The following is a 15,668-nucleotide window of genomic DNA, read 5'->3' as shown; positions in this document are numbered from 1 at the left end:
AAAGTCATATAAGTTTAATTCCAGAATTGTCAGTTTTATCACATTTTATAAATTACTCAGCATCCTTATCCATTTCATATTACAGGCTTCTCCAAAGTTAAGTATGTTATTATATAATGATTAGCACCTGTTATGTGCTTGCTAATAGCTTTGAGCCATACAATGGAGTCAATTATTTATTTTCATTATGCTTTTTAAATATTTATTTATTTATTTTGGCTGCACCGGGTCTTAGTTACGGCACACAGAATCTTCGTTGCAGCATGTGGGATCTGTTGCAGCATGCGGACTTCTTAGTTGCGGCATGCGAACTCTTAGTTGCGGCATGCATGTGGGATCTAGTTCCCCAACCAGGGATCAAACCCAGGTCTCTTGCATTGGGTGCATGGAGTCTTACTCACTGACCACTAGGGAAGTCCCCTGTTTTCATTATGTTTTACATTTTCATTATTTTTTTCTCTATCAAATGAAGTTTTCCAGCAGAACAAATCTAATACGAAAAACACAAGAGAGGAAGCATGTATCTCTAAGCAAAGCATTTTGGAATCATTAAGACCTAGTTTGGGTCCTGGTTCCACCACTGATGATCCTTAATCACTACATCCTCAGTTTTCTCATCTGTACAATGGAAAGAATAATAATAATACAGCCCTAATGGAGCTGTTGTAAAAGTGGGAACTAATATATGTGAAGTACCTGGCAAATAGAAGGCATTCCCACTGAAATGACAATAGGAAGGGAGGAAAGAAGAAAAAGAAAAAAAACAAGTCAGAAAAATTAGAAAACATATGTAGGGGACTTCTATTCCTGGGATGACAGACGCACTGAGGAAATCTAGAAAAGCTAGACAAAATATTTAAAAGCAGCTTCTTGGAGATGTAACAAGATAGAGAGGAACTACGAAGCAGGATCTGGGGGGATGGAGGTCCATGCAATTAAGTTTACTGTTTTTCTGGGCTAATTTTCTCCTAGGGGTATTTACAAATTCCAGAGGTAACAAAGTCTGATAGCCTGAGCAGAGTTTCTGCCTGCCTCTTGGGGCTGGAGGAACAGGAGTTGGAGACCAGGGCCTGCCAAGAAGTGGGGTCCTTCTGCACCCCTACATTTTGGGTTGGAGCCCCAAAGGGTTGCTCCTTAGGAACAGAGTAAACCATGGTCAGACACAGTTCCTCAAGGGACTGCAGCTCACCTCAATCTGAGTCCCTAACATTGAATTAAGATTACCCCAGATGCTAGTGACCTCCAGCACCTGACAGAAACAAATAAAGATCTTTTTAAAGAAGATATCATCCCAGGTCTGCATTAAGAAGAAAAAAATAACAAGTCTGTGTCTGCCGTTTGTAACAGACACAGCACACCTAAAATGCAAAGAAACAGAAAGACTGAAAGAAATAGGATGGAAAAAGATATGCCAAGCAATTATTAACCAAAAGAAGGCTGGGTATCTATGTCAATCTCAGGAAAAGTGGACTCTGTCTCCACTAGAAATGAAGAGAAGACTTCATAACAATAAAAAAAAGACCAGAATAATAAGAGTTTCAACTCATCAGAAAGATAATGATTCTAAATTTGTATGTTCTTAATATTGCTTCAAAATATATAAAGGAAAAAAGTAACAGAACTATAATGAGAAATAGATAAATTTATAATCATAGTAGGAATTTTAACACACTTCTCTCAGTAACTGATGGGGGGGGAGGAAATCAGCAAGGATATAGAATATATGAACAGCATAAGCAGTAAACTTCACCTAAACCTGACATATGCAAAGCACTCTACACCCACCTACTTCAGATCTTTTCAAGCACACACAGAACATTTATAAAAGCTGAGCCATCAAAGGACTGAATGAATGCAGAGTACGTTCTCTGCATAAAGGTAAAATAAGGAACAAGAAAACTACTAAAAACCCCAGTATTTGGAAATTAAGAAATATAATTCCAAATAACCCATGGATTCAAGAAGAAATTACTCGAAAATTAGAAAACATTTTGAACTGAATGATAAAGAAAAAAACAATTTACATATCAAACATGAGGCTTCTGGGGCTTCCCTGGTGGCGCAGTGGTTGAGAGTCCGCCTGCCGATGCAGGGGACACGGGTTCGTGACCCGGTCCGGGAAGATCCCACGTGCCGTGGAGCGGCTGGGCCTCTGAGCCATGGCCGTTGAGGCTGCACGTCCGGAGCCTGTGCTCCACAACGGGAGAGGCCACAACGGTGAGAGGCCCACATACCGCAAAAAAAAAAAAAAAAAAAAACCCCCCAAAAAACACATGAGGCTTCTGGATATTGGCAATCCAGAAGCCAATCCCCAGTTTAAGTTACACAGTATTTGCTTCACAATAAATCACTGAACTGCACATCATTTGGAGGGACACTTTTCTGTATGTGTGTTATATTTCATAATAAAAAGTGTTTTAAAAAAGAACAGAGAGAGCAGAACTGGAAAAGAAAACAAAGGGCTATCAACAGGCCAGACTGAGAATTTCTGAATGCTCCCAAGCAAATGGACTCCAAATGACAGGAAAGCCAAAAAATGCTGAGGCCCCTGACCAGCAAATGACAAGCTTTTGAGAAATGGTTGGATGGGTTTCCCCATCCTGGGCTCAGAGCAGCTGGGCGAGCCAGGGGCAGCTGGCAGGGACGGGACATGTCGCAGGCCTCAAGTTCAGGGCCTGACTTCACACTGCCCAACACATCATCCTGCCTGGCATCTGTTCCCAAGCTTCATTCTCACTACAGAAAATGGACTTTTTATCTCTGCGGCTTCTATAGAGGCAGAGAAAGGAGAGGGACAGGTCCCAGCTAATATTGTACTATCACAACAAACATAGAAAAACAAAGAAAATGCCCACCAAATTAACGACATTCCTTAGTCTACTCTGCCTGCAGAACCACATCTTTCTGACTTCCTTCTAGCGTCCAAGATTCCAGGCACTTTCTCTAGAGCTTACAGGCAGAGCCGCTACCCACAGCTTTCATTTGGGTATAACCGTTCTAAAGAGAGTTGGGTTGGTCACCGAATGGCCGCAGCTCCCTGCAGCCCTCAGAACGTGTCCAGCCTGCCTATCACCTCCTGGCTCAGACCCTGGAGGAAAGGCAAGCTGTTCTCTCCCATGACCACTCACCACATTCAGGCCCTGGACCAAATCCCAGGTAAGTTAATTATCTGTTGCCTCAGGCAAACTAATAAGTTGATATTCTTTCAAGAAGATATGCTTTAAATACTTATCAAACATTTTTATGAACTTGGGTTTATATTTTCTATATAAAATATTATGCCTAAATTCATATGGAAAATCAAGGAACCCAAGGTAGTCAAAACAATCTTGAAAAAGAAGAACAAAATTGAAGGACTCACACTTCCCAATTTCAAAACTTACTACAAAGCAGCCGTTTTCAAGACAGTGTGATACTGGCATAAGAAAAGACAAACAGATTAATGGAATAGAATTAAAAGTCCAGAAAGAAACTCATGTATGTATGGTCAATTAATTTTCAACATAGGTGCCAAGACCATCCAATGACGATATAATAGTATTTTCAATAAACGATGCCAGGACAACTGGATACCATATACACGTGAATGAAGTTGGATCCTTTGCTCATACGATACACAAAAATTAACTCAAAATGTTTTTTTAAAAATAAGCTTTTAACTCAAACTCAAAGACCTAAATCTAAGAGTCAAAACTATACAACTCTTTTTTTTTACATAAATTTATTTATTTTTGGCTGCACTGGGTCTTTGTTGCTGCACACAGGCTTTCTCTAGTTGTGGCAAGTGGGGGCTACTCTTCGTTGTGGTGCACAGGCTTCTCATTGCTGTGGCTTCTTTTGTTGCGGAGCACAGGCTCTAGGTGTGCAGGCTGCACTAGTTGTGCTGTGTGGGCTCAGTAGTTGTGGTTCGCGGGCTCTAGAGTACAGTCAGTAGTTGTGGTGCACGGGCTTAGTTGCTCCGCAGCATGTGGGATCTTCCCAGACCAGGGCTCGAACCTATGTCCCCTGCATTGGCAGGCAGACTCCTAACCACTGCGCCACCAGGGAAGCCCTCAAAACTATAAAACTCTAAGAAGAAAACATAGAAGTAAATTTCTGTGACCTTGGATATGATAGTAGATGCTGAGATTTGACACCAAAAGCACAGCAACAAAATTAAAAATGGATTAATTGGACTCCATCAAAATGAAAAAAATTTGAGCTTCATAGAACACTATCAAGAAAGTGGATCAAAAAACCCACAGATTGGGCTTCCCTGGTGGCGCAGTGGTTGAGAGTCCGCCTGCCGATGCAGGGGACACGGGTTCGTGCCCCGGTCCAGGAAGATCCCACATGCTGCGGAGCGGCTAGGCCCGTGAGCCACGGCCGCTGAGCCTGCGCGTCTGGAGCCTGTGCTCCGCAACGGGAGAGGCCACAACAGTGAGAGGCCCGCGTACCAAAAAACAAAAAAAGTCAGATAATAGCAAGTGTTGGTGAGGTTGTGGAGAAAGCAAAACCCTCATGCCTTGCTGACAGAAATGCAAAATGGTGCAACCACTCTGGAAAAGAGTTTCGTAGTTTCTCAAATAGTTAAACATAGAGTTACCATTTGACCTAGTAATTCCACTCCTAGGTGTATACCCAAGAGAACTGAAAACATTCGTCCACACAAAAACTTGTGTATCAGTGTTCATAGCTGAGCAATATTCATAATACCCAAAAGACAGAAACAATGCAGATGTCCATCAATGAATTAATAAACAAAATGTGGTATATCCATACAATAGAATATTACTCAGCTGTAAAACTGAATGAAATACTGATATATGCTACAACATGGATGAACCTTGTAAACATTATGCTAACTGAAAGAAGCCAGTCACAAAAGGCCACCTATTATAGGATTCCATTTATATGAAATGTCCAGAATAAGCAAGTATATAACGACAGAAAGTAAATTAGGGATTGCTTAGAGTTAGGAGACAGAGGGGATTGGGAATTGGGGGTAATAAACTAAAGGGTATAGTGTTTCTTTTTGAAGTGATAAAAATGGTCTAAAATTGACTGTGGTAATGGTTACACAACTCTGTGAATGTACTGAAAACCATTTAATTGTATAATTTAAATGAATGAATTGTATGTATGTGAATTATATCTCAAAAAAGCTATTTTTTAAGTTAACAAACATACTAATAAAATTAAAATATATAATCCTGAAGGAAAAAAAACTTACGTGCACCTGTAATGGCGTCTTCAAATTATACCATTTCTCATAAATATAAAATCCCTCTGGAGTAGCTGGGTTCGAGCTCTAGTTTACTTACCCCCCTCCCTTGAAGCCAGGCTACCTCCTTAGAAGGCAACATAATGTATGGCCAACTAACGTTACTTGAAGGTGCCCCTTATTGGGGGACAAGGAGCTGTACTCATGCACACAAACACACACACACACACACACACACACAAATACATAAATCACGACATATTCCATACAGTATTCTCCCTGAAAAAAATTCTGGTCAAAACAATTTTGTTTCTTTTTAGTTCCAGAGATGCTGGAAATTTAGCTCCCTTTACCTATTTGTGCTCAGGGAACTACCAGTTAAGCAGCAGCCTCCTCTGGTTCCACCAGGGCAAAGCCCACTGCTGAAGGCCAGGGGCTACCTGCCATGCTGGGGAAAAGCCAGTGAACTGAGGAAAACTTAGCAAAGACCTTCATTTTAAGGGAGACCAAGTTGGCTATCAAACTGAATAGTTGATAGCCAAAAACTGAATACTTGATAGCCAACTGACTCTGAATCCATAGCTTCCAAACCTGGCTCATCAACAAAATACTTCTGTGGCTTCTTAAAATTACAGATTCTTTGACTGCACCCCAGACCTATTAAACCAGGATCTCTGGGATCTCCAGGTGCTTCTGATAACTAGCCACGTTTGAAAACTACTGGTAAAACTCCTCATTCCCAAGCAGAAAAGCAAAGATCACACAGTGTACAAAGAAATCAGCAGCCTGGAAGAGGGACGGCATTTGTCAAGGAAACAGAGCTAATGAAGGAAGCAGGAGAGAACTCTTCCAGTGTCAGTCCACGGAGAGATTTGAGAGGAGGCCGCATACTTGGAGCGGGAGGCTCCCCACCCCACCAGGTTCCTGCCCGCCCCGGTGCACACTCAGGTCACATCACACCCTGATACCCACCCAACACAGCCCTGAGGCCGTGGCTGGGCAGGTCATCCACTCCCTGCTGGGTTGGACCCTCCCCAACTTCCCAGATCTGGCAGGGAGATTAACTCAGTACAAGAATATGGGCTGATACAAGGAAATAGTCACATCATACCAGTAAGGAAAAGAAACGGGTTACAAAGCTGTACATACAGCAGAATCTCAATTTTGTTAAAATTAGGCACACACAAATACACACACACACACACACACACACACACACACACACACACACACACAGAGAGAGAAATAAGTCTGGAAGGATATAAACCATGTTAACAATGGCCTCCTCTGGGGAGTCAGATTACAGGTGATTTTCACTTTCTTCTTTTCACTAAGTTTTCAACAATGAATACATCTTACCGTGATAATAAGGAGAAAAAACAGTGAAAGGTTTTTTACTTTTTAATCAGGACACGGCTAAGGTAACAAGGCCTCACAGCTCTCCGCCACTCTTTCCTGACCACTCCAGTACCACCAGCTCAGAGCATCCCGGGAACCTCTCCTATCTGGTAGAATGCCACATCCTCGTGGGGTTAACAGGATTGCCTCCACCGGTTGGGAGGATTAAATGAGATGATGCAGGGAAAGCACCTGGCACACGGCATGGCACGTGATAAACATGCAATAAACGGTGTTGAGTTAATTACTCTTGTTACCCTCTACCAACTGGACCCGTGAATTCCAGGATGCCAGACCACAGGCCATTTCTAGGGGCCAAGCCACTGCTTTTCCGTTACTCCCTCTGCCCCTAGAGAAGAAGGCAGGTTGTGAAGAGCCAAACGTGCTGATAGAGGTAAGCCCGAGAGTAGGAGAGCCGGAACCCCAAGGAGGGCACAACTCCTTAGGTGCTCTGTCTTTGAAATGTGGGCAAAGTCCACTTATGTTGCAGTAACTGCCCCAACTTTCATGAGGAAAATTGTATAAAAGTTTTTTTTTAATGTGCTGTACACGTCATCTCAGAAGGCTTGAGCTCAGGTACCAACTCTGCAGCTGGCTCACTGGGAGACCTTCCTCTCGGGATCTCAAGTCTTCAGAGAGGAGACATAACTCCCTGCCCACAGAGAGTTGCAGAACCAGTGAGGAAACAAGGGCTAGGAAGAGCTGTATCCTAGGACACAGCTATTTATCTTACTGTGGGGACTTGGAAGGCCAGGTTTGCCCAGACCATTGGGGCAGCTGCTGCCCAGCTATTATTTGGGGGAACCCACTCCTGCTATCTAGGGGCTTGGAAGCAGGAGCCTACTGCCCAATTCTTTCCGCCTCAAGCCCCCAGGGCAGCCCTGGGACCCTGCTGAGAGCGCAGTAGCTCCTGGAGGGGAGTATTCTCCCATCTCTGCTGCAGGTCAGGCATCCACCGGAGCCGTGGCGCTGCAGCCGCTCCAAGGTGAGCCCACAGGAAGCCAAGGCCATTGGGGCTGACCCAGCACCTGTCCTGTCCCTGAGCCAAAGGGAAGAGGACTGAGGAGGTCTGGAGATGTAGTAACAAGACCTTGACTTAACCCTGAGCTGCTTGTTAATGGGAAGCTCAGTGGTGGCAAACCCCATCCCTGAAAGATTAACTGGGGCACGACTGTTCCAGCCAAGTGAGGCACAACCAACTGCACTCGGCACCAGTGGCCGGGCAGCAGGTGGGGCCCAGCGGCTTGAGCGGCCTGAGCTGCCTGAGCCTGTGCCCTGAGCCCCTCCTGCGCGACCACGGGAGGCAGATGTCCCCAAACAGAAGGATGGCTGCTCCCTGCCTCACCTGCCACCACGAGGGGGTTGCCCTCTCTGGGCGCTGCGGGCAGGGTGAAGCAGTCCCTGGCGGCAGCCGCCGCGGGCACTTACCAAAAGTGGTGAGGTAGAAGGACAAGCCCGGGTGGGCGCGCCGGCTCCCGAGGGAGACGCGGTGCAGGGAGCGCTCCATGGCAATGGCCCCGCTCCCGCCGGGCCGGGGTGCCTGTAACTCGAGGCGTCTGTGTTGCTCCCAGTAACCGAGGCAGCAGGTTCACCGCCCCCGCGCCAGTGTCTAGGCGGCGGGCGCGGGAGGCCGGCTTCAGCGCGCGTTTGAACCTGCGGGCGCGCCAGGCCCTGATTGGCCCGCGCCGGTTTGAATGCGGAGATTTCCACCTGACCGAGCCGCCACCGGCCGAGGGGAGGAGGCGCCCGCGGCCCATCTGCTGCCGGGACGGCGGTCCTCCCCGTGGAGCCGGCAGGATGGGCGGCCCCACAGAGGCTCGGGGCTCGGGGGCCACTCTGGGCTGCATGTGCCAGCCCCATACCAGGCCCGCAGCTCCTGGCGCGCCCACTCAGCGGGCTTGGCCTGCTCGCCCAGCTGCCCCAGGCCAGCAGTTAGCTAGGTTTGCAACATGCTTTGAAGCTCAGACCTGTACTCACCAGACCCAAGCAAGGGCAGGGGAGCACCCTCCTGGCCCAAAGCGGTGGGGTTTGGGAAAACTTTCTCCACCCTTGGACCTGCACCCCCCACCAGCTGCAGGGCCCTTCCCTGACCCTGACCCATCTCTCTCTTGAGCCCTCTCTTGGATGAGAGCAGCCTGGCACAGGTCCAGACCAGAGCAGCTTCCTCCCCTCATGGCCCCCCATGGGCAGCCTGGTGCCATGAGACAAGAGCACAGGCCCCCAGCTCCTGAGGGACAGAAATGCACAGTATAGTATGTGGAGAGGGCAGGCACTTTCAATCTCCAGAGCTCGTTGCGAGGAAGCAGAGCTGGAAGGAAGGTCAGCCCCTGCGCCGCTTTGTCGGCAAACATTCATGGGATGCCTCCTGGGAGCAGTTTCAAAGACATCTGCTCTGCAACTCTCTGTTGCTGCCGGGGAAAGCTGCTGGTCTTATGTAAATCTAAAAATGGGAAGTGTAGGCAGTTGCCAAATGGATATCTGTGGCTCAGTGATCCACTCAAGACAAGGTTGGGGGATGCAAGAAAGGAAGTGGGGAGAAAAGTTATATGTATGGAGTACCAGGTGCCAGTGGCTGAGCTGGGCAATTTACACACATCTTCTCATTTAATCTTCACAGTAACCCTAAGAAGTATTAGCCCCAATTTACCAGGGATAAACCTGGTAAATCTCACACAGAGAGGGCAGGTGACTTTTCCAAGGTGGGCAGGGCTGGAATTTGGACCCAGGCCTGGTCTGCCCCAAAGGCCATCCTCCTCCTGTTCTTCCTTGGCCTCCACTCCTGCCCCATGGCCAATGGCAGGTGGAGGGAGCAGACCTGCCTTCTTGAGGCAGGTAAGGAAACTAGATGCCACAGGGCCAGCTGGCCACCAGAGGGGAACAGAACCCGGAAAAGGAGCCCAGAAATCAACAAAGTAGTGGTCAAGTGCAAATGAGTCACATAAAGGCCAGTGGGTTGTTCAAATCCTGGCGCATTGTGAAGCCCTGCTCTGCAGTTCCCCCATCCCAACTCCTTGAGCACTGCCCTTAGCAGGGGCAAGCCTGCTCCCTTGGCCCCAGCCCAGTGACAGACAGACTTACCTGCACCCTGGACTTGAGCGGGCCTGATCCTTCTCCTGGCTGGGGAAGTCTGAGTCCAGGCATCCTTTCTGGGCAGGGAAGTATCCCGGCTCTGCCACTCCATCCAGCCAAGGAAAACAGGCAACCTCAGGCTCAAGCCACAGGATTCAGACAGGACACGGAGGCTGGAAGTGCTGTAGACCTGCGGGACCAAGATGGGAGCATGAGTTAGGCATGGCCTGAGGATGCCCCCTGAAAGGGGGGTCCACCCCGGTAGGAATTAGAAAGGATGATGTTCAGGAGTCTGAGCAAAGGGAGGCCCACAAAGGGAAAAGTGATGTGCCCAAGGTGACAGTGGCCCCTTCACAGCTCAGGGACCACTGTAGCACCTGCACTAAGGGAGACGGCCTTGGACTCAGGAAGCTGTGAGCAACCGGCAGATACACATTCAGGAGGGTAGAAGCCAGCAGGAGAGCTGGGTAGACTTGCATTATCTGTATGTGGCCTGGGGCAGAAAAGACTGAGGCCCGCACTTGGCACTTCACCCCTACTCGGGACAAAGGTCCTGCTGCCTTGCAGGTTCCCTCCTGACTCCTCCTGCCCCATCAGTTGGGGACCCCAGTGCCACTCTGATAGTGATCTGACTCCAGTGGTGGCACCACCTCCACCGCCCTCACCACCAACATTAAGGCCCCTTTACTTAGTGGAGCACTAGAAGCTTCCTGCTCTTAAAGGGGCAGGTCACTCTTTTCTCAGGAGGGGGAGGACAGAAGTGAGCGGGAGCCTGGGCAGTGGCACTGCAGGAGACACTGGCCCCATTAACCCACACTACTGTTTACAGCAGACATCCAGAAAGGGTTGAGGTTTATGGCCCTGCTTTCTCCAAAAAGACAAGGGAGTTTGAGGACCACGCCTGGCTTTCTGACATGCCCTGAACACTCTAGCTCCCCTGGTCACGGGCCTCAGTATCCCTCTAACACTCACACACACTCCACACATACATAAACAAACTACACATACAATATGAACACTACACACACTCTGCACACACACCCACACATACCATAACACTTCCCACATACATTCACGAATACACCAGATACACAAACATACCATATACATACAGCCCACACACAAATAAACACACCACATACACACCTCACACATATATACAATCACACCCCACAGATTTTCATGCATCCTAGGCACATACACAAGCACACAGACACACACACACAGACACACACACACACCAAAAAAAACCCACTTAAATGCACTATATACATACAGCACATCCACATACAAAGATTGATTGATTATATTTTTTAAGACTGACTCTGTTTCAAGAAGAATAAGGACTACTTGTGTTTGGAGGCAAGGGACTAAAGAAGTTTATTTGGGTGCATTTTCACATTAGCTATCAAAAAACCTTCGTGCCTTTAAGATATCATCTGGCCCAATATCCAAAACAATTTTGAAAAATAATAATAAAGGCGACTAGGACTACCAGATGTTAAACAGTCTTATAATAATGTAGAAAGAAGATAAACAGATCAATGGAACAGAATAGAAAGTTCAGGGGAAATATGATTTTACTTAGAAAACAAGACAATGTTCAAAATTCTTTAAACTAAAGTCATTTCAAAGAGAAATGGAACAGCTAATTGAGATGAAAATTTTAAAAGGAAATAATAAGGTTAAAGTTGAAATTTATTTTTAAAAAACAGACTTCAACAATAAAACCATAGCCTGGTTCTTTGAAAAGACCAATAAAACAGAACTCTGGCAAAACAAAGAAAACTATAAATAAACAAGTTTAGGAAAGAGAAAGATAGCCAAGATACAAAGGTAATTCTTTAAATTATGAGAGAAAACCATTGCAACTTTATTTATAAATTTGAAAATCTGGGGGGAAATTGGTGCTTTTCTAGAAAGTATTAATTATTAAAATTGATACAAGAGTTTGAAATTTTTAATAGATCACTAACCATAGACAAAATACAAAAGGAAATAAAAAATCTATCTGACAAAATTACAGAAGACTCAGTTTTAGAGGCCAATTCTATTAGACCTTCAAGAAACAGATAATGCCTATGTAATTTAAAACTGTTTCAGAACTAGAAAAAAAAAAAACTGGAAGATTTGTCAGTACTGGACACAAAGCTAGGCAAAGACAAAAACCAGATAAGGTTAGCAACAGAAAACTATAGACCAAAGGTCAAAGATAAAAATAAGGGGCTTCCATGGTGGCGCAGTGGTTGAGAGTCCGCCTGCCGTTGCAGGGGACACGGGTTCGTGCCCCGGTCCGGGAGGATCCCACATACTGCGGAGCGGCTGGGCCTGTGAGCCATGGCCGCTGGGCCTGCGCGCCCGGAGCCTGTGCTCCGCAGCGGGAGGGGCCACAACAGTGAGAGGCCCGCATACCACAAAAAAAAAAAAAAAAAAAAAAAAAAGATAAAAATAAGAGTAGAAATTAATGAAATAGAAAACATAGATAAAAGAAGACCTATTAAAAATGTGACAAAAACTAGGCCCACATTCCCCCAGTTTTGCCCCATTCCTTTTTTAAAAGAAAAGCTAGAAATGTCTAAGTTTTAATATGACATCTCCCAATTTTTTAATATTGACTATTCATTCAAATTTTTGAAAAACATTATGTAGGCCAAATAAAATATATCTCTGCCCTATAACTAGTTTGAAATCTCTGCTAGACCAATCTGATTTATGAATATAGACACAAACCTCCTAAATATTAGCAAATCAAATCCAGCAGTATATTCATGATACATTCAAATGGTATATATTCCAGGAATGCAAAGACAGCTCAGATTTAATGAACATACTAGTGCAGGGGTTGGCAACGCTGCCTACAGGCCAATCTGGCCAGCCACCTACTTTTGTACAGCAAGTAAGCTAAGAGTGGATTTTACAGCTTTTAATGGTTGAAAAAAAATTTTTTTTAATTAAAAAAAAATGGTATTTCTATGGCCATAAAAATTTTTAAATTAAAAAATGAATGCAAAATATTTACAAAATATATGGCAAACATGTGTATATGTACAAAGAAGTCTTACAAATCAGTAAGAAAAAATAAATGTACCAAAGAACATGAATAATCATTGCACAAGAGAGGAAATGTAATTGACTAATACATAAAATACTAGCAACCAGAAAAAGAAAAAAATCATCCCACCATTTGCCTTCAGGAAGTTCAAGCATTTGTATTTACAGACGAGACAACTAAATTTTTCAGAGTTGTTAAATGAATCAGGTTGCTAAGGTAGTAAATAAACAGTGGAGAAATAAGAATCCAGCCAAAGAACCACTATAGAATGTCATCTTTCACACTAATCTTCAACTAGTAGTACTAAGACCTCCATGGCTTCTAACACATTAAAATTCAATTCAACAGATGTTTACTAAGCCGAGCACCCATGCTGTGCTGAGCCTTACACTGAACGCTGAGCATACAGAAGTGAACAAGACGGAGCTTACAATCTGGTGGAAGACTGGATGAGTGTTACAATGGAGGAAACATGGCAACCTGCAGAAACACAGATTAGTATCTCACTTAGCCTGGGGATCTGGGCCAACCAAGATGAGAATGGAAGTCAGAGAAGACTTCTCAAAGAAAGTGACCTGAAGGATGATTTAGCCAAGCCAATGAGGTGAAGGAAGGGGGTTATGGGCAAAAAGAACAAAACATGCAAAGGCCAGATGATGAGAGAAGCTTATACATTTGAGGAATGGAACAATGGGACACATGGCAGGGAGGGAGGAATATGCAAGAAGGTAAACATCATACAGGGCTTCACATATTATTAAAAGGAGCTTGGGCTTTATCCTAAACGTAGGGCAGTCGTTGAAAGATTTTGAGCTATCCCAAAAGGTTTTGTGTTTTAGAAAGATCACTCTGGCTAGAGTATTAAAAAATGGATTGGGGGGACTTCCTTTGTGGCGCAGTGGTTAAGAATCCTCCCGCCCTGCTGCCTCGGAGTGGAGACTTCAGAAGCAGCAGAGCTCCTAGCGCCTCCCCGTCTTCCTCAGCTGCCTCCTCCCGAGCCGAGTCGAAGAGGCCTGTTCCCAGCTCTGCCTGCTGAGTGAAGAAGTGGGCTTGACTGCATTGCCGCTGTATAAAGCATGTGGTCTTAATAGTGTGTGGACAGCTGACAAAGTTAATCCTTTTTTGTAATACTTTCTATGTGATGTTTCTCTTCCCTTTAGAAACACTGCACTTTTTAACTCTAGGCATGATCTCTTCTGCGTTGACTGGACTTTGTAGGGGTGGGGGAGGATCAAGAGGAAGTGGGCAGCCAGAGACCCTGAAGGGGCTGCTTCCATGACTGCTTTATGCAGAAGTCATAACAAATGCTGGTGTCTTTAGCTCCAAATGTGGCAGGAAGGGGGGTGGGGGGGTCAGGGAGGAATCGGGAAGCTCACGGGGCGGGATCCATAAAGAGCAGTGTGGAGGTATACAGCCTGAGCCTGACTCCACACCACTGGATAATTTATGTTGTCAAACTGCTGTTCTTAGGAGGCATTCAGAACATCATCTTGGAAGAACAGTGCTTGGTTTGATACCTGCAGCAGAGGAGAGGAAAGCCCAGAGATGTAGTGTGAGGAGGGGACCCATCGTGTCCCAGTACATCCGGGACTAACTTTCTGAGCCCCCTATCCAAAGCTGGCTTTATTTCCGTTAACGCTGGTGCTCCCGCATCTCATGAGTACATCCTGTGTGGCTGGCCTCTCCTCTCTGCATTTCATTGTCACACACACACACACCCCCGACGCCCCCTCCCCGCCCCGGATATGGGGAAGGTCAGCAGTGAAAGGGTTAAGCAGCAAGCTTTGGTTCATGGTTTTAATTCCTTGGTAAAGTAAATTAGGCAATGCCAAAGGCTGTGGGTTTGGTCCTTGGAGAAAATGTGGGCGTTACAAGATGGGAGAGTAAATTTTGGAGGGCTTTATTTATTTATTTATTTATTTATGGCTGTGTTGGGTCTTCATTGCTGCGTGCAGGCTTTCTCTAGTTGCGTTGAGCAGGGGCTGCTCTTCATACCGATGTGCGGGCTTCTCACTGCAGTGGCTTCTTTTATTGTGGAGCACGGGCTCTAGGCCCATGGGCTTCAGTAGTAGTGGCTTGCAGGCTCTAGAGCACAGGCTCAGTAGTTGTGGCATACAGGCTTAGTTGCTCCGCAGCACGTGGGATCTTCCCGGACACAGCTCACGGGCCCAGCCGCTCCACGGCATGTGGGATCTTCCCGGACCGGGGCATGAACCCATGTCCCCTGCATCGGCAGGCAGACTCTCAACCACTGTGCCACTAGGGAAGCCCCAGCAGGCGGATTCTTAACCATTGCGCCACCAGGGAACCCTGGAGGGCTTTATTGAAGAAACAAAAGACATCTTTTGTATCTTTAAAAAAAAAAAACAAAGGAATCCAGCTGCCAATGCAAGGGACACCGGTTCGAGCCCTGGTCTGGGAAGATCCCACATGCCGCGGAGCAACTAAGCCCGTGCACCTCAACTACTGAGCCTGCGCTCTAGAGCTCGCGAGCCACAACTACTGAGCCTGAGTGCCACAACTACAGAACCCGCATGCCACAACTACTGAAGCCTGAGCACCTAGAACCCATGCTCCAAAACAGAAGAAGTCACTGCGATAAGAAGCCCGCACACCACAACGAAGAGTAGCCCCCGCTCGCCACAACTAGAGAAAGCCCGCGTGCAGCAACGAAGACCGAACACAGCCAAAAATAAATAATAAATAAATAAATTTTTTTAAAAAATGGATTGGGAAGGTGGAGGGGTGGCATGAGGGTTGGAATCCAAAAGTGCTGTTAGGTGAAGTTTTTACCAGTGGCCCAGGTTAAAAAAAAAACTAGTGTAGTAGCAGTAGGGATGGAAAAAGGTAGAATCAACAGGACTTGGTGGTTGATTGGAAGGTAAAAGGCAAGAAATCCTGGCTTGAGAAATTAGCTATTCAGAAGTGACATTTACAGAGATGGAG

The 15,668-nt window shown here is 46.0% G+C and overlaps 2 protein-coding genes across 5 annotated transcripts in view; one reads left to right on the top strand and one right to left on the bottom strand.

Annotated features, from left to right (window-relative positions):
- Positions 1-15,668, top strand: part of ALAD (aminolevulinate dehydratase) — a 117,638-nt gene that overhangs the window by 56,849 nt on the left and 45,121 nt on the right. The gene's annotated exons all lie outside the window — the stretch shown is intronic.
- RGS3 (regulator of G protein signaling 3) overlaps positions 1-15,668 on the bottom strand; it is a 162,396-nt gene that overhangs the window by 119,769 nt on the left and 26,959 nt on the right. For 2 of the 4 annotated variants that reach the window (XM_049711818.1, XM_033427397.2), the window contains exon 13: positions 9,680-9,860. In XM_049711818.1, coding sequence (XP_049567775.1) covers positions 9,680-9,860 — 181 coding nt within the window. Of the gene's footprint in view, positions 1-8,029; positions 8,227-9,679; positions 9,861-15,668 lie in introns of those variants that run through there. The other 2 variants (XM_004269311.3, XM_049711819.1) reach the window with 2 other exon arrangements.

This window comes from Orcinus orca, chromosome 6, assembly GCF_937001465.1.
Source record: "Orcinus orca chromosome 6, mOrcOrc1.1, whole genome shotgun sequence".
In the NCBI taxonomy this organism is placed as follows: domain Eukaryota; kingdom Metazoa; phylum Chordata; class Mammalia; order Artiodactyla; family Delphinidae; genus Orcinus; species Orcinus orca.
This window is presented reverse-complemented; position numbering and strand designations above follow the sequence as displayed.